This window comes from Phacochoerus africanus, chromosome 7 (assembly GCF_016906955.1).
Source record: "Phacochoerus africanus isolate WHEZ1 chromosome 7, ROS_Pafr_v1, whole genome shotgun sequence".
In the NCBI taxonomy this organism is placed as follows: domain Eukaryota; kingdom Metazoa; phylum Chordata; class Mammalia; order Artiodactyla; family Suidae; genus Phacochoerus; species Phacochoerus africanus.
Window position 1 is genome coordinate 79,086,038 of NC_062550.1, and position 18,268 is coordinate 79,104,305.

General features: G+C 37.5%; 1 protein-coding gene across 2 annotated transcripts in view; it reads left to right on the plus strand.

The window, feature by feature from the left end:
• TMEM117 (transmembrane protein 117) overlaps positions 1-18,268 on the plus strand; it is a 483,071-nt gene that overhangs the window by 384,141 nt on the left and 80,662 nt on the right. For both annotated transcript variants that reach the window (XM_047788017.1, XM_047788018.1), the window contains one exon: positions 14,464-14,623. In XM_047788017.1, coding sequence (XP_047643973.1) covers positions 14,464-14,623 — 160 coding nt within the window. The remainder of the gene's footprint in view (positions 1-14,463; positions 14,624-18,268) is intronic.

An 18,268-nucleotide genomic window follows, 5' to 3' on the forward strand; every position in this document is an offset into this window, starting at 1 on the left:
TGATGATAATTTTTGAAAATCCCCTAATTTCACCAAGTTAATGGATGATACTTTCTAAGACCCCATTAGACCAAATCAGATATTTATGTGCCTGTGCAAGTGCACCGCCAGCTCCAGAGTGGGTGGTCCTTTTATCACTTAAGGCTACCAAACAAAGCAGAAAAAATTATCACCATTGAAAACTAAGGGTTTGTGTATGTGTATCATCTCTAATTAAAAAAACACACAAGTTATATTTTGAAAGAAAACCTCACCTCCTTGAGAGAGATAACTTGTAGCAGCTTTATCCTTGAATACCTATTGAATAATTTGGAGAAATACAACTAAAGAATGATTGGATTATTGCCTTTTAAACCTAAAAGCAATGTTTGAAATGTTCAGTTATCTCATATACGTTATTCAATCCTCACAACCTCATTTATAGGTAAGTCAGAATAACAGTGGCTGAGAGCTTGCCCTTGGGGTCAGAGATACATGGGTTTAAATCTAAGCTCCGTATTTAATAGCTTTGTGATCTTGGACAAGTTACTTAATTTCTTATGCCACATGGGGTGAGGAATACCGTCTACCTTCACAGGATTCATTTGAGAACTGAGTATATCCATACAATAATATAATTATAGCCACCTAATACCTTACAGCTGTTATCACCGTCATCTACTTGTTCTTCATCATTGTCATGATCATTCTCATCATTTCAGAGATAAGAAATTAAGCCTGAGAGTGTAACTGATTCTTCTGAGCACATATGAGAAAACACTATAACCCATGACCAGAAGCCAGTTCTTGTCTTTCCTTTGACAAAGTTTTCTTTTTAAATATGTGAAGAGTTTTTCTCATGGAGTAGCTCCTGACTAATAATCTTCTAGAATAAGAGTAGTTAAATTTAACCAAGAGAAATTGCATTTAGTTATTAGGTGGCATTTTAATATGCTTGGATGCGCTTTGAAAGCATCGTTCTTTCTTGTTAAATTTTAAAAGACATAGATAGAGCCTTCCCTGTATAATTACTTATGCACTCGGAGACAAGTAGCTGGACCAAATTTTCTTTTAAGGCTAATTTTGGTTTTCTAATTTAGTGAGCATTGTGAATAGATGTTCCACGGAAGCCTGGGTTTATTTTCCAGCTCGAACAGGTAACGATTTTAATTGATCTTAATTATCTCAAGTTTCAAGAGCTAAGCATTTCTTTTTTTATATCTGGCTTGGAGATTTTTCCAATAAGCAATAATTTTAAGATCCCAAGAATCCTAAATTTCTAGAGCTGTATTAGTTTTCTATTGCTATGTAACAAAGGACCACCAACGTAGTGTCTTAAAAAAAAACAAAACAAACATTTATTATCTTGCAGTTCTGCAGATCAGAAGTCTGGCAAGATGTGGCTGAATTCTCTGCTCAGGCTTCTTAAGTCATGTTGTCAGCTAACTACTTTCTCATCCAGTACAAAAGGTTCTTTCCGAGCTCATTTCTGTTGTTGGCAGACTTCAGTTCCTTGTAGTTATAGGACTGCCAACCCTATTGTCTTGCTGTCTGCCAGGCTGCTTTCAGCTCCTGGAGGGTCATTCACATTCTTGTCCCGTGACCCCTTCCATCTCAATCAAGGAGAACCCCTTTCACAGAGAAAATGCTCTGCTCTTTTGATTAGGTTAGGACCATGCAGATTACTTCTCATTTGATTAATCAAGGCTAACTGCTTAGTAATCTGCATGAAATCTTCCAGAATCTCTTTTGACATAGAAAGTAACATCATCACAGGAATGATAGCCTACAATATTCATAGGTTCTGCCCAAACTCAAGGGGAGGAGATTGTACAAGGGCGAGGATCATTGGGGGTCATCTTAGAGGATCACCTGTTCCCAGGACCCAGGGGACTACCAGGGCAAAGGTAGGTTTCTGCAGCTCTCTGAATAGCCATCTTATAATCTATTCTCAAACCAACTTTCTTCCCAACTTCCCTATTTCTATAAACATCATCCAAGTTTAGTATACATTGTATTAATTTTACTTTCAAGTGTATTTTATATATATCCTCTGTATCATAACCATATCATTCATACATTCCTACCGGTGTCTACTCTCTACGCATTCTCAATCAGTGCTTTCACTTCCCTCCGGGACTGAAGCCATCCTGCAAAACAGTGAATGATTTTGCTTGAGATACATGGGTAAACTCTAATGAAATTGTCTATTACTTGGCTAATTGCAGCCAAGTGGTTTTCAATGGATTGACCAAATAATTTCCTCATTTGTCCTTTGATCTTTGCTTGTAGAGATCCTGGAAGCAGAACCCAAATTAGGCACATAACTTAGTTTACAGAGAAAATAACTAAAACTATATTTACATCCAATTTTGCATTTTCAAAGGAGTCTTGTGTTAAAGAAGTGTCCTCGACATTGGTCCATCTTCAGTCTTTATCCCCTAAAACTTCTATGTAGTGTTTTGGGGGTTTGACCATAAATAATTCAATCTTTTTTTTTTTTCTTTCTTTAAATTTTTTAGCTTCTCCACAGCATGAGGAGTTCTTGGGCCAGGGATCAGATGTGGCAGTTGTGGCCTATGCTATAGCTGTGGAAACACCAGATCCTTAACCCACTGTGCTGGGGTCAAGGATAGAACCTGTGTCCCAGGGCTCCAGAGGCACTGCTGATCCTTTTGAGCCACAGCAGAAACTCCCACAAGTTCATTTTTGAAATCGTCTTTCTTTCTGGCTTCTCTAATATTGTTTTATTTGGGGTTTGTTCATATATCATGTCATGTGTGTCTGGCCTTGTCAACTTCTGGCCTTCTCTGGATGTATTATAGAAAGATACAAGTTTTGAAGACTTTTTCCTTGATTTTTTCTACTCTTTTATTTCATTTTTATATTTTTAACTGAAAAGTCATTCATCTTCATGTCTTTAATAATTACGTGTATTCGAATGAATCAAAATTCAGGGCCTAATCTTTCCTCGGCTGGCATCCCTATCTCCAGCTGACTCTTGTTCATTCCTGTATAGATGTTCTACCAGCCCCTTAAGCTCAGCAATGTACCCAAAACAGGATATTTCATTCCTGCTTTATTTCATTTTTCTCACTTCAGTTATGGATTTCACAGTCCTTTTAGTCACACAGGGTAGAAACTTTGGAAACATCTGCCCCTCTCCCCTCAAGTGTCACTGTCACCCCCTACCATTTCCATATTTTCTTTCAAATTTATCTTTGGCCTGCAATATCTGTTCTTCTATTGAAATGTACTCATTTTTTTAGGTGTAATTTCATTAAACCTCCCAGTTATTCCTCATACCTGCCTTAAAACAAATCAGATATATCCCTGGAAACTTCCATTAGCACCATGGTTTTTGCTTAACTTTGGGGTATGATTGTTTTGTATACATTGTCAGCCTTTAGCTGGTGACAGTTCCTTAAGGACAGAGGTCATTCCTGTATCTCTTCAGTTTAGCTTCTGTGCCTTTGTCAGTGTAGATGCTCCACAAATGTTGGTTGAATTCTCTGTGTCCCCCCATGCATTACAACATGACTTCCGCATTCAAAAAGCAATATTGCTTTTCAGTCTTGTATATTACCTGAAATAGCACTTTCTATCAAAACACTTTCTAAATTCTTGATGATATTACACTTTTCCACAGCTACAAAATTCTCCACTGGATTGACCCAGACAAGGCGGATGATCTCCCTTTAAAATGTCAATAGGAGTTCCTGTTGAGACTCAGCGATTTAAGAAACCGACTAGTATCCATGAGGATGCAGGTTCAATTCCTGGCCTCACTCAGTGGGTTAAGGAGCCGGTGTTGCCTTGAGCCATGATATAGGTCATTGACATAGCTCAGATCCTGCATTGCTATGGCTGTGGCATAGGCTGACAGCCACAGCTTCCACTGGACCTCTAGCCTGGGAACTTCTATATACTGCAGGTGTGGCTCTGAAAAGGAAAAAATGAGATGAAATGAAATGTCAATCTAGTATTAATTACATCAAACTTATAAATTGGTCCTCTGATCACTATTGCTGACATACTTTTTCCCCTATTTTGAGTGAGGTGGTGTTTTTTTTATTTCTAGTTTGTTCTGAATTATTTATAAATATATCAAAGATTCCTCACAGTTTCCCAAGAGAAAATAAAATATATCTGCGATAATAAATCTTTAGATGTTTTTTAAAATTTTGCCATTAGAATTCAAGAATGAAGTATATCCCTTATGAATCCTAATACACAAATTTTTTGATCTCCCATCATGACATGACATGATTTCTTTTAAATATTTTTGTATAACTTAAGGGAATTTTTACAGTTCCTGTGGTCTTCTTTGCAGTCTTTCATAAAAGAAAAGTATTTTATGTCCATAACATCTACTTTCCCAGCCATTATGTCATGAGCCCAATGTCTCTGAAAGGATTCTTTCTTGTGGGTGGCTCTGAAAGCATTCTTCTTTATTGACAGTCTCCAGATGATATATCTTCAAGAGATATTTGAGTTGATACTCCTTGGTTTGTTTGACTTATGTAAACATCTTGGCTTCAACAAAGTCACAAAATTTTACCTGAATCTTTATTTTTTCATTAAAGTATAGTTAATTTACAATGTTGTATTAGTTTCAACAAAGTGATTCAGTTATATATATATTTTTCTTCAGATTCTTTCCCATTAAAGGCTATTAAAAGATATTGAATAGAGTTCCCTGTGCTATACAGTAGGTCCTTGTTGTTTGCCTGCTTTATGTATAGGACTGTGTATATGTTAATCTCAAACTCCCAATTTATCTCTCCCCCATTCCCCACTATTCCCTTTGGTAACCATAGGTTTGTTTTTTATGTCTGTGAGTCTATCTACAAATAAATAGACTCACATAAATATATAAATAATAAACATAAATAAATAAGTTCATTAGTATCTTTTTTAGATTCCACATATAAGTGATATCATATGATATTTGTCTTTCTCTGTCTCCACTTATTTCACTTAACATGATAATCTCCATGTCCATACATGTTGCTGCAAATGCATTACTTCATCCTTATTTATGGCTGAGTAATATTCCATTGTGTTTGTGTGTGTGTGTATATATATATATATATATATATATATATATATATATATATACACATAAATGTATATATACCACATCTTCTTTATCCATTCATCTGTCTTTTATTTTTAACCCAGTGTGTAAATTCATTCCTATTTTAAATTTTTTTTTTTTTTTTTTTGCTTTTTAGGGCTGCACCCATGGAATGTGGAAGTTCCCAGGCTAGGGGTCGAGTAGGAGCTGTAGCTTCCAGCCTACACCTCAGCCACAGCAACACTGGATCCCTGACTCACCGAGCGACTTCAGGGATCGAACCCGCATCCTTATGGATATTAGTCGGATTCATTTCCACTGCATCACAACAGAAACTCCCTCATTCCTATTTTTTAAATGAAACAAAGCATACTTTTGTTCTGTTCACCCCACGAGATCCTATGGAGTTTTTGTTTTGTTTTGTTTTGTTTAAAAAAACAAATTTAATAGGAAAAAAATGCAACGTGGTATATTTAACTTAAATTTCATATTTTGCATTTTTTTTTGTCTTTTGTCTTTTTTGTTGTTGTTGTTGTTGCTATTTCTTGAGCCACTCCCGTGGCATATGGAGGTTCCCAGGCTAGGGGTTGAATCGGAGCTGTAGCCACCGGCCGACGCCAGAGCCACAGCAACGCGGGATCCAAGCCACATCTGCAACCTACACCACAGCTCACGGCAACGCCGGATCGTTAACCCACTGAGCAAGGGCAGGGACCGAACCCTCAACCTCATGGTTCCTAGTCGGATTCGTTAACCACTGCGCCACGATGGGGACTCCTTATATTTTGCATTTTTTAAAAGCAAAAGTATGTTTGGAGTATCATAGCTCTTATTTATTTATATAAACAATAGATATAGTTCTTGCTGACATTATCCGTAGTTAATGGGCATTTATGTACAGCCTTATCTTTTCATTACTGCACTTGTGGCAATAGTTTATACCTGGGCTAAGATTTAGTAGAGTACATCTCATATGTTTCCCTCTATGAGATTAGTGAATTATTTGCGTGTACAAAGTAATTCACTAGGAAGAAAAATTGGGCTGGTGAGTTTGCTAAGAGACACAGAGGATTAACAGCCCATTAGGCTCATGCGACCTAATTTTGCATTGCACACGCCTCTTTCTTTGCTCTGTAGACACTGGAGGAAGTACCATCGATTGTAGAAGTATCCGAGTTTGGTGAAGGGTAAGGGGTTAGTACTTCCTGAACCTGGTTAAATAGATTAATTTATTCATACTGTTTCTTAAATATCTATAATGTGCTGGTCATTAATATTCAGTAATGAATGACACAGCTTAAATTGTAAGGACTTTGCTGTCTACCAAGTATTTTCTTCCAAAACATATGTTTTCAGGAGTTCCCATTGTGGCTCAGCGGTAATGAACCTTACTAGTATCCAGGAGGACGCAGGTTTGATCCATGACCTTGCTCAGTGGGTTAAGGATCTGGTGTTGCTGAGAACTGTGGTGTAGGTGGCAGATGTGGCTTGGATCCCACATTGCCGTGGCTGTGGCTTTGGCTGGCAGCTACAGCTCCAATACAACCCCTAGCCTGGAAACCTCCATATGCCACAGGTGCAGCCCTAAAGAGAGAAATAAATAAATCAATAAAATATATGTTTTTGTATATTTTACTCTACACCTGAAACTGTGAAACACAATGAAACGAAAATGATTTCTCCTGACCAAGACTAACCATGCTGTGTATCAATAAGCTGCTTTTAAGTATCTCTGAAGTAAACAAACTTCAGTCAGACATAGGTAGAGGAATTCAAGCCACTAAAAGAAATGTGGTCATTCATGTGCCACCTCTTATATCAAGATTGCCAATGCTCAGGGCTCCACGTAAAGTTGCAATCGTTAGACCCTGCAAAACCCCAAGGGGCATTGTTTACATAAATTAGGATGCCAGGACACTGTCCACATAAATTACCATCTGCGTGGCCAAAGGCCCCTATCCAGAAATGTCTTTTTCAGCCACCTCTTTCATGCCTTTTCAGGAACAAGAGTTACCAAGTTGTTTCTTCATTTCTGCTTGTTCAGTGCTTTTTGAACTCCTGCTATGTTCGGGGCACTTCTCTTCATGGAGTTATAGAGAGATATAAGATAAATAACACATAAGTGTATAGTTTAATGGACAACATTAGAATGTAATAATTTCTTTTACAGACTCCAGATCCCAATGGAGTCACAAACAAGATAGGCTAATAAATGCATCTTCTTTCTTTCTCAGAAATACCTTTTTTTTTTTTTGGCTGCCCCGCAACATAGGGAGTTTCCTGGCCAGGGATCAGATCCCAGCTGCAGCTGTGACCTATGCCCAGCAGGAATCCCATCTTAACCTGTGTGTTCAGGTTGGCCAAGAACTGGCAGTGGCATTTACTTAAGGAAGGCCACATGGAGAAGCTGTTCTTGTTCCCTAGGTCCCTTAGCAAGCATTACCTCTGTGTGCCCTTGGTGCTTCCAGATCCCCAGGGGAGGAGACTGGAAGGACAGACTTCTAAGAAGCAACCTTGACCTCATCAGCTAGGCTATGGTGCTGAGTAAACTCCTGAATTTCAGGATGAACTGGCCTGAGAACCCAAGTGCTGATTGTTTTACTCAGGGTTCCAGTGGCCACATTGACAATTAAAACAAGCAAAATGGAAAGTGTCAGCATTCTCTCATGGCCATCTGTGACTTCTGTTGTGCTGGTGATTAGAGTTCAGAGTGAAACTACCTGCCTGAACTGGCTTTCACTTTTGTGATGAAAATCGAAGGAAAGCATTCTTCTATTTATGCCTGCTTACTGTTTTTTCCCCTCTAAACAACTTAGTGAAAAATTATGATATTAAATCATATAAGAGTCTGTGGCTATGTCACATTTCATTTCAAATATTTAATACTTTGAAATATGAGACTATATCTAACTTAACTGTAAAATTAAATTTGCTATCCTGATCCAGGCATTCATTCTTTTTTTGTAGTGATAACCTTAAACCTTTCATTTTTATAAAATATGCAAGTTTTTATTTTGCTGTGAGGAATTATGAAACACGATCTGACTTGTTCTGATTGAGTTCTAACATTTAATGCAAGTATTGTAGAAAGAAATAAAAGTTATGTTTATTTCCTTTAGCCATTACAGTAATTGTACAGCATGATCAGAAAGGAATAGGTTATTCATGACTGGAATCAAAGATTATAAACATCTTAGAACATGAAGAATGACTAATACATGAAAACACATAGAAGCATATTATGTTGAATCACGTGAAATTGCTTTTTTTTTCTTTACGGCCGCACCCAAGGCTTACAGATGTTCCCAGGCTACAGGCTGAATCAGAGCTGTAGCCGTTGGCCTACACCACAGCCACAGCAACACCAGATCCAAGCCACGTCTGTGACACCACAGCTCATGGCAATGCTGGATCCTCAACCTACTGAGCAAGGCCAAGGATCAAACCTGCATCCTCAAGGATACTAGTCAGATTTGTTTCTGCTGAGCCATGATGGGAACTCCTGGAATTGCTATTTTTAGTAGGACAAAACGTGATCAAATGTTGGCAGTTTTGTTTGGCTCAATTTATAGTCTGTTAGAAGATTTTATATATTCCTGTTACCTGGTTCTATCACAATGAAATTGTGTGATATTTAACACTGAGTTAGCCTTCTATGGATAATCTAAGCTTGATGTCAGTTCTCTCTCTTGACTTAATTCCTGCTTTCAAACTGTTTGCCTATGCAAAATGTCTATCCTCAAGTCATTATAAATGGGAGAATAAAAGCAGTATTAATTAATTTGGTTACTTAAACTAGAAGTTCAGTATTTTTAAAAATATGAAAATTAGGGTGGAAGAATGGTTAAGACTGTGAATTAAACCACAATTGGGGGAATTATCTTGATTCATCCAAATGCACTACTCTGTTTACTAATCACCATATATAATAGATATTCAAGTAGGCTATAAAGTGAGTATGTTTCTAGGTGAGATCCAGATGATATTAAATTTTTAGCACATCTGCCGATTTTTAGCTTAAGTGGTTTACTAGGGCTAGTCCTTGCTCAGAGTCAGTTCTTGTGGCAGTTCTGTCACTGGCAGTCTGTGTGACACGAGTTGAGTCCCCAACCTCTCTGGAAGCATTTTATTTTAGTTTAGTTTTGCTTTCTTTTTTTTTTTTTTTTTTTTAGGTCTGCACCCATGGCATATGGAAGTACCCAGGCTGCTAGGGGTTGAATCAGAGCTACAGCTGCTGGCCTATGCCACAGCCACAGCCACGGGGAATCCAACCCACATCTGCAATCCATACCACAGCTCAAGGCAACGCCAGATCCTTAACCCAGTGAGCGAGGCCAGGGATCAAACCCGCATCCTCATGGATCCTAGTTGGGATTGTTAACTGCTGAGCCACGAAGGGAACTCCCTGGAAGCATTTTATTTTTTAACTTTACCAACAACTTAGAGTGAAGGTATAATTCACATTTTCTTAGCAACTCGGTGGTTCCCAGGAGCCCAGCCCAGAGATTGGCAAGCATTGAATTAGAAAAGCTCTGTTCACCCTTCTTGGTCTCACATTCTAATTCCTATTAATCTAAGAGGAATTAGCAACAATTGAGGAACAGCAAACAAACTGGAAATTTGAAAACAGAGAAGTGAGACTAACCACTCAAGCTGATAATTATGTATGAGTTCTTTCCATTTGACTGATGGCCAGAAACCAGAGACAGTGGAATTGATGAGCGAGGATGCCCTGCTGGTGCTGGCTGCAGCTTGAAAGGAAATAATCCAGATAATTGTTTAATTGGATGCTATTTAAAAAGAGAAGCTGGAACTCCCAAGAATCATGGTCCAGAGTAAACATCCTTTCAACCATATCAGTTAAATAAAAACCTGAGGATGTTGTATTGATGGCTAGCACCCATGAGGTTCCATTTTCACTGCCAAGAAAATATCCCTTTTAATCATTCCCTGTCAGTTTTAGTTTTCAGTGTACTTTTGGATAATAATTTTCCAGTATTATACTTAAGATAACAATGGAAAATAAGTGAAATCTTAGCTACAGACCTAGTAGCAAGAGGGTGAAATTAAATGCTTCAATGTGTATGATGGTTGAGACACAGAGTGTCAGGAGTCAGCTTGGGTTTGAAAAACTTACAACACATATTTCATACAGTGTATAAAGTCCGTAACTCAGATACGATTATTTGAACTTTCTGTGACTCAGTTTCTGTTCTTGTAAATTGGAAGGAATGATAATAGAGATGTTATACTAGTTAATTTGTGTAAAGCTCTTATACCCATCCCTGACACATTACCAGTGGCATAAGCCTGTAATAATAATCCGTTATTACTGTTTCCTTCATAGAGGTTTCACATAAAAGAGACTCTTTTTGTATAACTTGAGTCATGGCTCTTTTAAACTGGTGTTTTAACTGAATTATCATAGCATCGTAAAGTTTATCAATTTTACAACAGAAAAACAAATCACAAGCTCAGAAAAATAAACCACTTGCTTCTATATCTATGTCTATATAAGGCACTGAGTATAATTTTGGAAGTGGAATGACCAATTAATGTATTTTGGTCCCAGCTTTCCTTTTATTTTTTCCATTGTTTTGGACTTAATTTTGGGATTTTTCTGTGCTCTGTACACATTCATATTTAATGGTTGCCATTTTTATTCTTTTTGTATACTAAATATTAAATATCAGGCAGGGGGGAGTTGCCGTCGTGGCACAGTGGTTAACGAATCCGACTAGGAACCATGAGGTTGTAGGTTCGGTCCCGGGCCTTGCTCAGTGGGTTAAGGACCCGGCGTTGCCCTGACCTGTGGTGAAGGTTGCAGATGTGGCTTGGATCCTGCGTTCCTGTGGCTCTGGTGTAGGCTGGCGGCTACAGCTCTGATTCGACCCCTAGCCTGGGAACCTCCATGTGCTGCGGGAGTGGCCCTAGAAAAGGCAAAAAGACAAAAAAAAAGAAAAAAAAAGAAAGAAAATATCAGGCAGAATACCTCCTTTAATATCCCTTTGGAGTCATAAAATATTACCGGTAACTTTTTCTTGAGATCAGAAGCAATACTCTTTGTCAAAGCCGAAGTACTTAATAAAATCAGAAAAATTTCTATGAAAAGCTCTCAGGAAGAGTATTATTATATTTTGGATAAATGAAATATATCATATAAAGCAAACACCTAAGATGTGAGTTGGCACAGATTTGGTCTTAGGAAGCTCTTACAACAGGTTATGATAAGTTCTAATTACCAAAGAGTTTTCATGATTAATTTTAATGACTTTATTCACAGTGAGGTTATTAGCCTGAGTAAGAAAAACTCCTTTATAAATCTTGTAATAGATGAGGTTTGTGATTGCTCAAGCAAATATTTATCCCCAAATCCCAGATTTTGACACCTAAAAACATGACTCTGAATTAGTATTCAGTTTTACAATATCAGTTTACATGTTTAGACCAATGAAGTAACGTTAGAATATGAATTTATTTTTTTTTAATTTATTTATTTTGTCTTTTTGCCTTTTCTAGGGCCGCTCCTGCAGCACATGGAGGTTCCCAGGCTAGGGGTCCAATCGGAGCTGTAGCTGCCGGCCTATGCCAGAGCCACAGCAACGCGGGATCCAAGCCGCGTCTGCAACCTACACCACAGCTCACGGCAACGCCGGCTCCTTTAACCCACTGAGCAAGGCCAGGGACCGAACCCGCAACCTCATGATTCCTAGTCAGATTTGTTAACCACTGCCCCACGATGGGAACTCCAGAATATGAATTTCTATGTAAACCAACTGTCCTCACATAAACAGGGTTCTAGATAGCTATTGGGGAAAGTGCAGGAATGATATTAAAAATCCTAACCTTTCAACCACAGACTTAGACCAGTAGAATGGATGCTGGAGATAAAACTGGAATGAGGTGCTGGAGTATCCCTATTTCACCAGGAATTCACCCTGTAGTGCTGGATAAGAGGGACATGGGAGACCTGGTGAAGGACTTTGGGGAGGCAAAGAAGGGGGAGCTTGAGAATTAGGATCCCAACCATTTACCACCCTGCACACTCATACAGTACATCCTGAAGAACTATACATATTCATAACATCCTTGTGAAACACACAAAGGAAAATTTATGAGTGATGAGGAAATATACCCTTATTATCAAAGGATCTTCAAAGAATAATATATATACACACACACTTCATGGAAGTTGTGATAGTATTCTTCTTGAGAGAAGAAATTGTGATAATTTCCTTCAAATTTGCTTAAAGTTTCCCAAGCTCAAAAAGACAAAAACAAACAAATTGACAACCTGGAGTAAAATTTGCTTAAAATTCCATTATTCTTTTGTTTGATTGTGTAATATTTGTGGTTTTTCTTCTATTGTATTTTAATAATTATTTAGAATTTCTCCCATGCTCATTTAATCTGATCAAATTTCTGGAAATGCTCAAAGATATTCTAAACAGTAGCAAAGACAATCTTTAATTTATATTTTGGAGATCATGAGTCAATCCTTTTGAGAGTCTGCAATTTTAATAAAATAAGTAATTTTTTTATAAATTTTTATTTTCTAAATTTAAAAAATGTGTGTTCTATTTATTGGGGGCTGCTAATCTAAAGGAAGTTCATTAAATTCATTTTATCAAAGTATAACTTGTTCCAAATAAAAAGTCGTGAAAAGGAAATCCAAAATTTTAGTGAAGAAATTTGTATTTTATTCAACTATTAAGAGAATTCTATAATGATTCATATTGTTCTTGTATTTTATTCAGCTATAAGAGAATTATATAATGATTCATATTCTTGTATTTTTTTCAACTATTAAGAGAATTCTATAATGATTCATATTATTCTTAAGTGTCAATTATTATGACATTGAAAGGCAAAAGCAAGTAGTTAATTGCCAAAATGAATGTGTGTTCAGAATTTCCTTCATGGCTCAGCAGTTAACGAACCCCACTAGCATCCATGAGGATGCAGGTTTGATCCCTGGCCTTACTCAGTGGGTTAAGGATCTGGCGTTGCCATGAGCTGTGGTGTAGGTCACAGACATGGCTCAGATCCAGTGTTACTGTGGCTGTGGTTTAGGCTGGCAGCTATAGCTCCAATTCGACCCCTAGCCTGGGAACTTCCATATGCTGCGGGTGTGTCCCTAAAAGAAAAAGTGTAAAAAAAAAAAAAAAAAAAGAATGTATGTTCTCTTATGGTATCATTCACCTCCATATTTTTTCTTCCATTTTTCCTTTTTTTCTCTATTTCCTTTATTCTTTTACATTAAAATTATTTTCAAAATATTTATTCATTTTTATTTTCACTTTTATATTTCAAAACAATATACAGATATAAAGATAGCTGTGAAAACAGAGGCTTAACTATATTACGGACAGTTTTCTGAAAGATAGTGCTTTCATTGTCCATATTTTAGATTTACTTTGAATGTCAGTATTAAAGACTAATTTAAGTATTTTTTAAATTTTTATACAAAGCTTAATTGATAACTGCTACAATTTTTGCAAATATTCTTTGAACTCCATCTGCACATAATTATGCAAGATTTTTACAGAGGATGAAAAATATATGAGAGAAATCTCAGGCCCCTTGTTATCTTGTAGTGAGGGGTGGGGATCAGACGTGGTGTGACCTGGGAAAGTCCCTAGGTCACAAGCCACCTCTGATGGGAGCCCTCTGAAGAGAAGGGCCATGCAATTGGCATGAAGTGGTGGTTCCTCTACGGAGCGCGTCAGGCTAAGGGGATGATGAAAGGACCAAGTCTAACTATGTCCCTCTTTTGTAGGATGATAATGGAACACAAAGACCCCGTTAACCCGTAATCAGCCTTAAGCTTATGTATATATTTTTTTCACCCCCTTCAGTAAAACAACATACATGTGTACATGTAATGAGAGTTGCAACCAGTGCCCTCTTTGGGACATATATTGCACTGACCAAGGTTATCTGTAATATTCTGTTGTTAATTATTTGTTGTATAATCATTACCTTATTGTTCTCTGGGGAAAATCTTGGAAAAGATGCTGTCATCCCTTCTTCTAATTGATTTTTAAAAAATTTTTATTGGAGTATAATTGACTTGCAATGTTGTATTAGTTTAAGGTGTATAGCAAAGTGAATTAGTCACACATATAGCCATTCCTTTTTTTCCCCATACAGGTTATTACAGAATTTTGGCTAGATTTCCCTGTGTTGTACAGTAGGTCCCCTGTTAGTTATCTATTTTATGTATAGTAGTGTGTATAAAGAAAGCTCTTAATTTGCTTCTTTTTTCATCTTCCTTTTGGGTGAGTATGCTTTAGGATAGGTACACTGGCAAGGGGTAGACATTTAATACAGCAGATCACATGCATTCTCCACTCTATATTATTATGCCTATTGTTCTTTACTGGCTGTCTTGTTCCTTGCAGGACGGTTCTTTTCACTCTGACTTCTGTGGTTGTACTTGTCATTACAACTGACTGGATCAGCTGGGACAAGCTGAATCGGGGATTTTTGCCCAGTGATGAAGTTTCCAGAGCCTTCCTGGCTTCTTTCATCTTGGTCTTTGACCTCCTTATTGTAATGCAGGTAAGTGTCTTTATATTTTCCTCCTCTCAGGAAGCCACTCCAGGCTTTGTTCTCAGTACAACAAACACTAGCCAGTGAAAGGCTCCATAAAGCTGGAGAAATGCATAGTGTACAGTTGCTATTAATGGATCCTTCTCTGATCATATTTTCTGCAATTTTACTGGGAGGACAGGCCCATTGGGTTTTTATGAGAAGGGCACCAAAAATTCATTGTATGACTATTACAGGGTGGCTCCTGGAAACCATACAGAATGGTTGTGTTTGTGGGTTTTTTGTTGTTTTTTTTTGTTTTGTTTTGTTTTGTTTTGGCCAAGGCTTCAGAGGAAAAATATAACCAAAAAAAAAAAAAAACCAAAAACCAAAAACAAAAACAAAAAGACACCTGTCGTTTAGAGAATGGAACACTGCAGAGATGAGGATGATATAAAGCCAACAAAGCAGAGGTAAGCAAATGCCAAAGCAACTCAGGGTTATAGAGCAGTGGAAATAAAATCATATAAAGATGCTTTTTCTGGTTATGGAAATTATCACTTTCTTTCAGTATTCACCAGAGATCATTCCATTTTCATGTAAACAGTATTTCTGCCCTGCTTAGCAACAGATTGTTTGTACAATAGCATCATGCTATCCAGTGCAACTCATGTAATCTTCTGGTGTGAATGCTTTGGGGTTTTAGGGGTGTTCCTTGAACAGGGCAGAAAGAGACGTTAACCATTACTTGGCACTTTATCTTGTTCATTAAATGTCCATCCATTTGCTAGACATTTTCTTATTCCTTTCAGAAGGCAATCTTGGGTCTTCCCCTCCAGAGGCATTATAAGTCAACCAGAACAAAGGCTCCATTGCTGAAGGGAAAGTAAACTTCATTGTGTTCTGAATTTATGTGAGATTTCACAAGATAGCAGATTGCTTTTCTCATTTCTAGAGGCAAAGAGAGGCCTTTATAAGAGATATTCTTTAGTGTTTTAAAAGAGAATAACAATCTGTTGTGGAGTGGGGTTTTTTTTGTTGTGGTGGTTGTTGTTTTATTTTATTTTATTTTTTTTTTGTATATATCATAACCCAGGCATGAGGCTCAAGATGGTTCCTAGAGGATATTACTGTTTTAATGGATGACAGTTTAAAATATATTATTGCTTTTAAAAATGAAACTGAATACTTGGTCTCATCTAAAAAATTGATGTATTTTTTTAAAACTTCCCATGGGATAGTTTAGCATAGTGAAAAAAGCCCTGGACTTCAAGTAAGGAAGCGATGGCAAGGTTCTATATCTGTCTTTCTTTTTCTATAGGACCTCCTCTGGATATTTGTAAAATTGAATTTATAACACTCATACAGCACTGTCATTCATTACTTGTTTAGAGGCTATTTTTTATCTTCTTGCATCTCATACCCCTCCTAAAATAATATAAGGCCTTATGTAAAATATCTACTTTGGCCAAGTGGCCTATTGGCACCTCTCCGAACCTATCTTAAAGTCAAGGTATTAGTAGCCAAGTAAGCCATTGTCTTTTAATTTGTTTAAGTTTGTATAGGTGAAAGCATAAATTTCCTGATTTCCTGCTACCATCCACCACCTTCTACTCTCTTTCTATAGTTTTAATTATTCTTCCAGTTCACTAAATCAGGGACTTGGAATGGGAAAATGTAGTATTACAATTTGCAGCTGTTATGGACTCACTCAAAAAAGTACTTACTAAAGAGGGAAGGAAGGAAAGATAGTTAAGATTTATGCAGGCAGAGTCAGCAGGATTTGGAAGGAAAAGGAATTCAACATGAAGAAAATGGCATGAAAATGCAGAGTCAGTGAAGTACTGGTGTGTTCACTGAGTGGCCAGAGTACCAAGTGACTGAAGACAGAGAGTTCGTGATGAGGAATATATCATTTTGGACCGTTTGGGTGACAATTAACAGTAACTCTGCCAAGCTCACTTAACAAAAGGGGGAAATGCATTACTGTGTTATGAGGGTGTCCTGTAGAATTAAAGAGGAATGCAGTAGCATTTTTGGGACACATAAAAGCAGATGTAACAGAGAACCTGGACCTCGCTCTCATTCTCCATCTCTCTCTTTCGCTTATTTTTTTCCCCACTTCTGCTTTCTTTTTCCCTTATACTGTAAAGCAGGTTTTCAGTTCTCCTGTTCCTATGGAAGAAAATGGACACAGCCAACACCACAGAGACACTCTCTAGCTGTCAGATCTAATTCTGGATTCTAGGGCAGGGATAGCTGGGACTGGATTGTCCTATGCCCATCTGTGAACTGGGTGGGCAGTCCCAAAGAAAAACAAGAGAGGCTGGGACTCAAAGGCCAAATTAATAGGTGTCTAATACAAGGAAGAGTCAGAAATGAAGCCCCCGAAGTAGGTCTGTTAACTCTTACTGAATCAGCCAACCAGGCCAATTGATTTATCTTTTGCTGTGTCTCTTGTAGCCTAATCTTTCCTTCTCATTTCTCTGCACCATTCCAGTCCTGACTCTCCTCTGCTATTGTAAAATCATGTTCCTGTGTAACCTTCCAGACATCCCCTTGTCCCATACACCCTATAGAGCTTAATGCTCATAACCTTCCAGTCTGAAATATCATATTGTATATTTCACTTCTCAACCCAAAATATTGTCAGTGACTCCCATTGTCCAAGAACAAAGTCCAGACTTCAGGAGGTTTCTCAGTGCCCTCTGTGGTCTGGTCTTGGCTGTGTTTTTGCCTACATTTTCTATGGTCTGTATCTACCCAAGCCCCAAGGCTAATGCTTGGCCCCAACTACACATGCTTCTTCCAGGATGCCTGTAAGTCTTGTTTTCCTCCCCAGATTGTGTCTCTCTCCTGCTCTGCTTGTGTAGACTTTACCATGGAAGACCATTCCAACACCCCCTCATTAAAGTCACTTCCTCCTTGCGACTCCTGAAACACATCCTACAAGAACAGAAAATCAGTGTTTCACCTTTTCCTGCTCTATAGAGCAGAAAGCATAGCTTAAAACCATATATCCATGGAGCTGCTGTAGCACAGAGCCTTATATGGGCAGCAATAGGCCCAGGGTAATAACTGCTTGATGAGGACAAAGAAGTGGTATTTTAGCACTGAGTCTCATGCAAACTCTGTCGTCTTTGGGAGTGTCATGTTGAAGTTCAAGGAGCTAGTGCATGTGCTGAGAAAGTGGACTGAAGGAAACAGAGCCCCAAAGGCATATATATTCAAATTTCTAAAATATATAGAATACCAATATCCTAACAAGTCCACTACCAACTAAACAATTATCTAATCCACTTCATAGTCACATATTCCAGACAAGAGAAAAATAGAAAAGTAGCATAATAGGTGGAAATAGAGGGGGTGGTTTTACTAAAAGGTTTTCCCTTGTTAAAATTATTTAAGTGATTTAAAAGCAATCGACCTTAGGCTTTTCTAATGGTCGGAAAATTCAACTTATATGATTGAAAGATATTTTAATGGGTTTTTTTTTAAAAAAGAAAAGAAACCATTAAGATATGATACTACTGCTGTAAAGATTTTATTGTAACAAAATTAGTCAATTCTGAAATACTCTTAGTGTAAGTACAATTATATATTTTTATGAATATCTTTTAAATAAAATTCTTTCTACATTTATTGTGAAAACGATTTATGGTAGCACATTTTTCT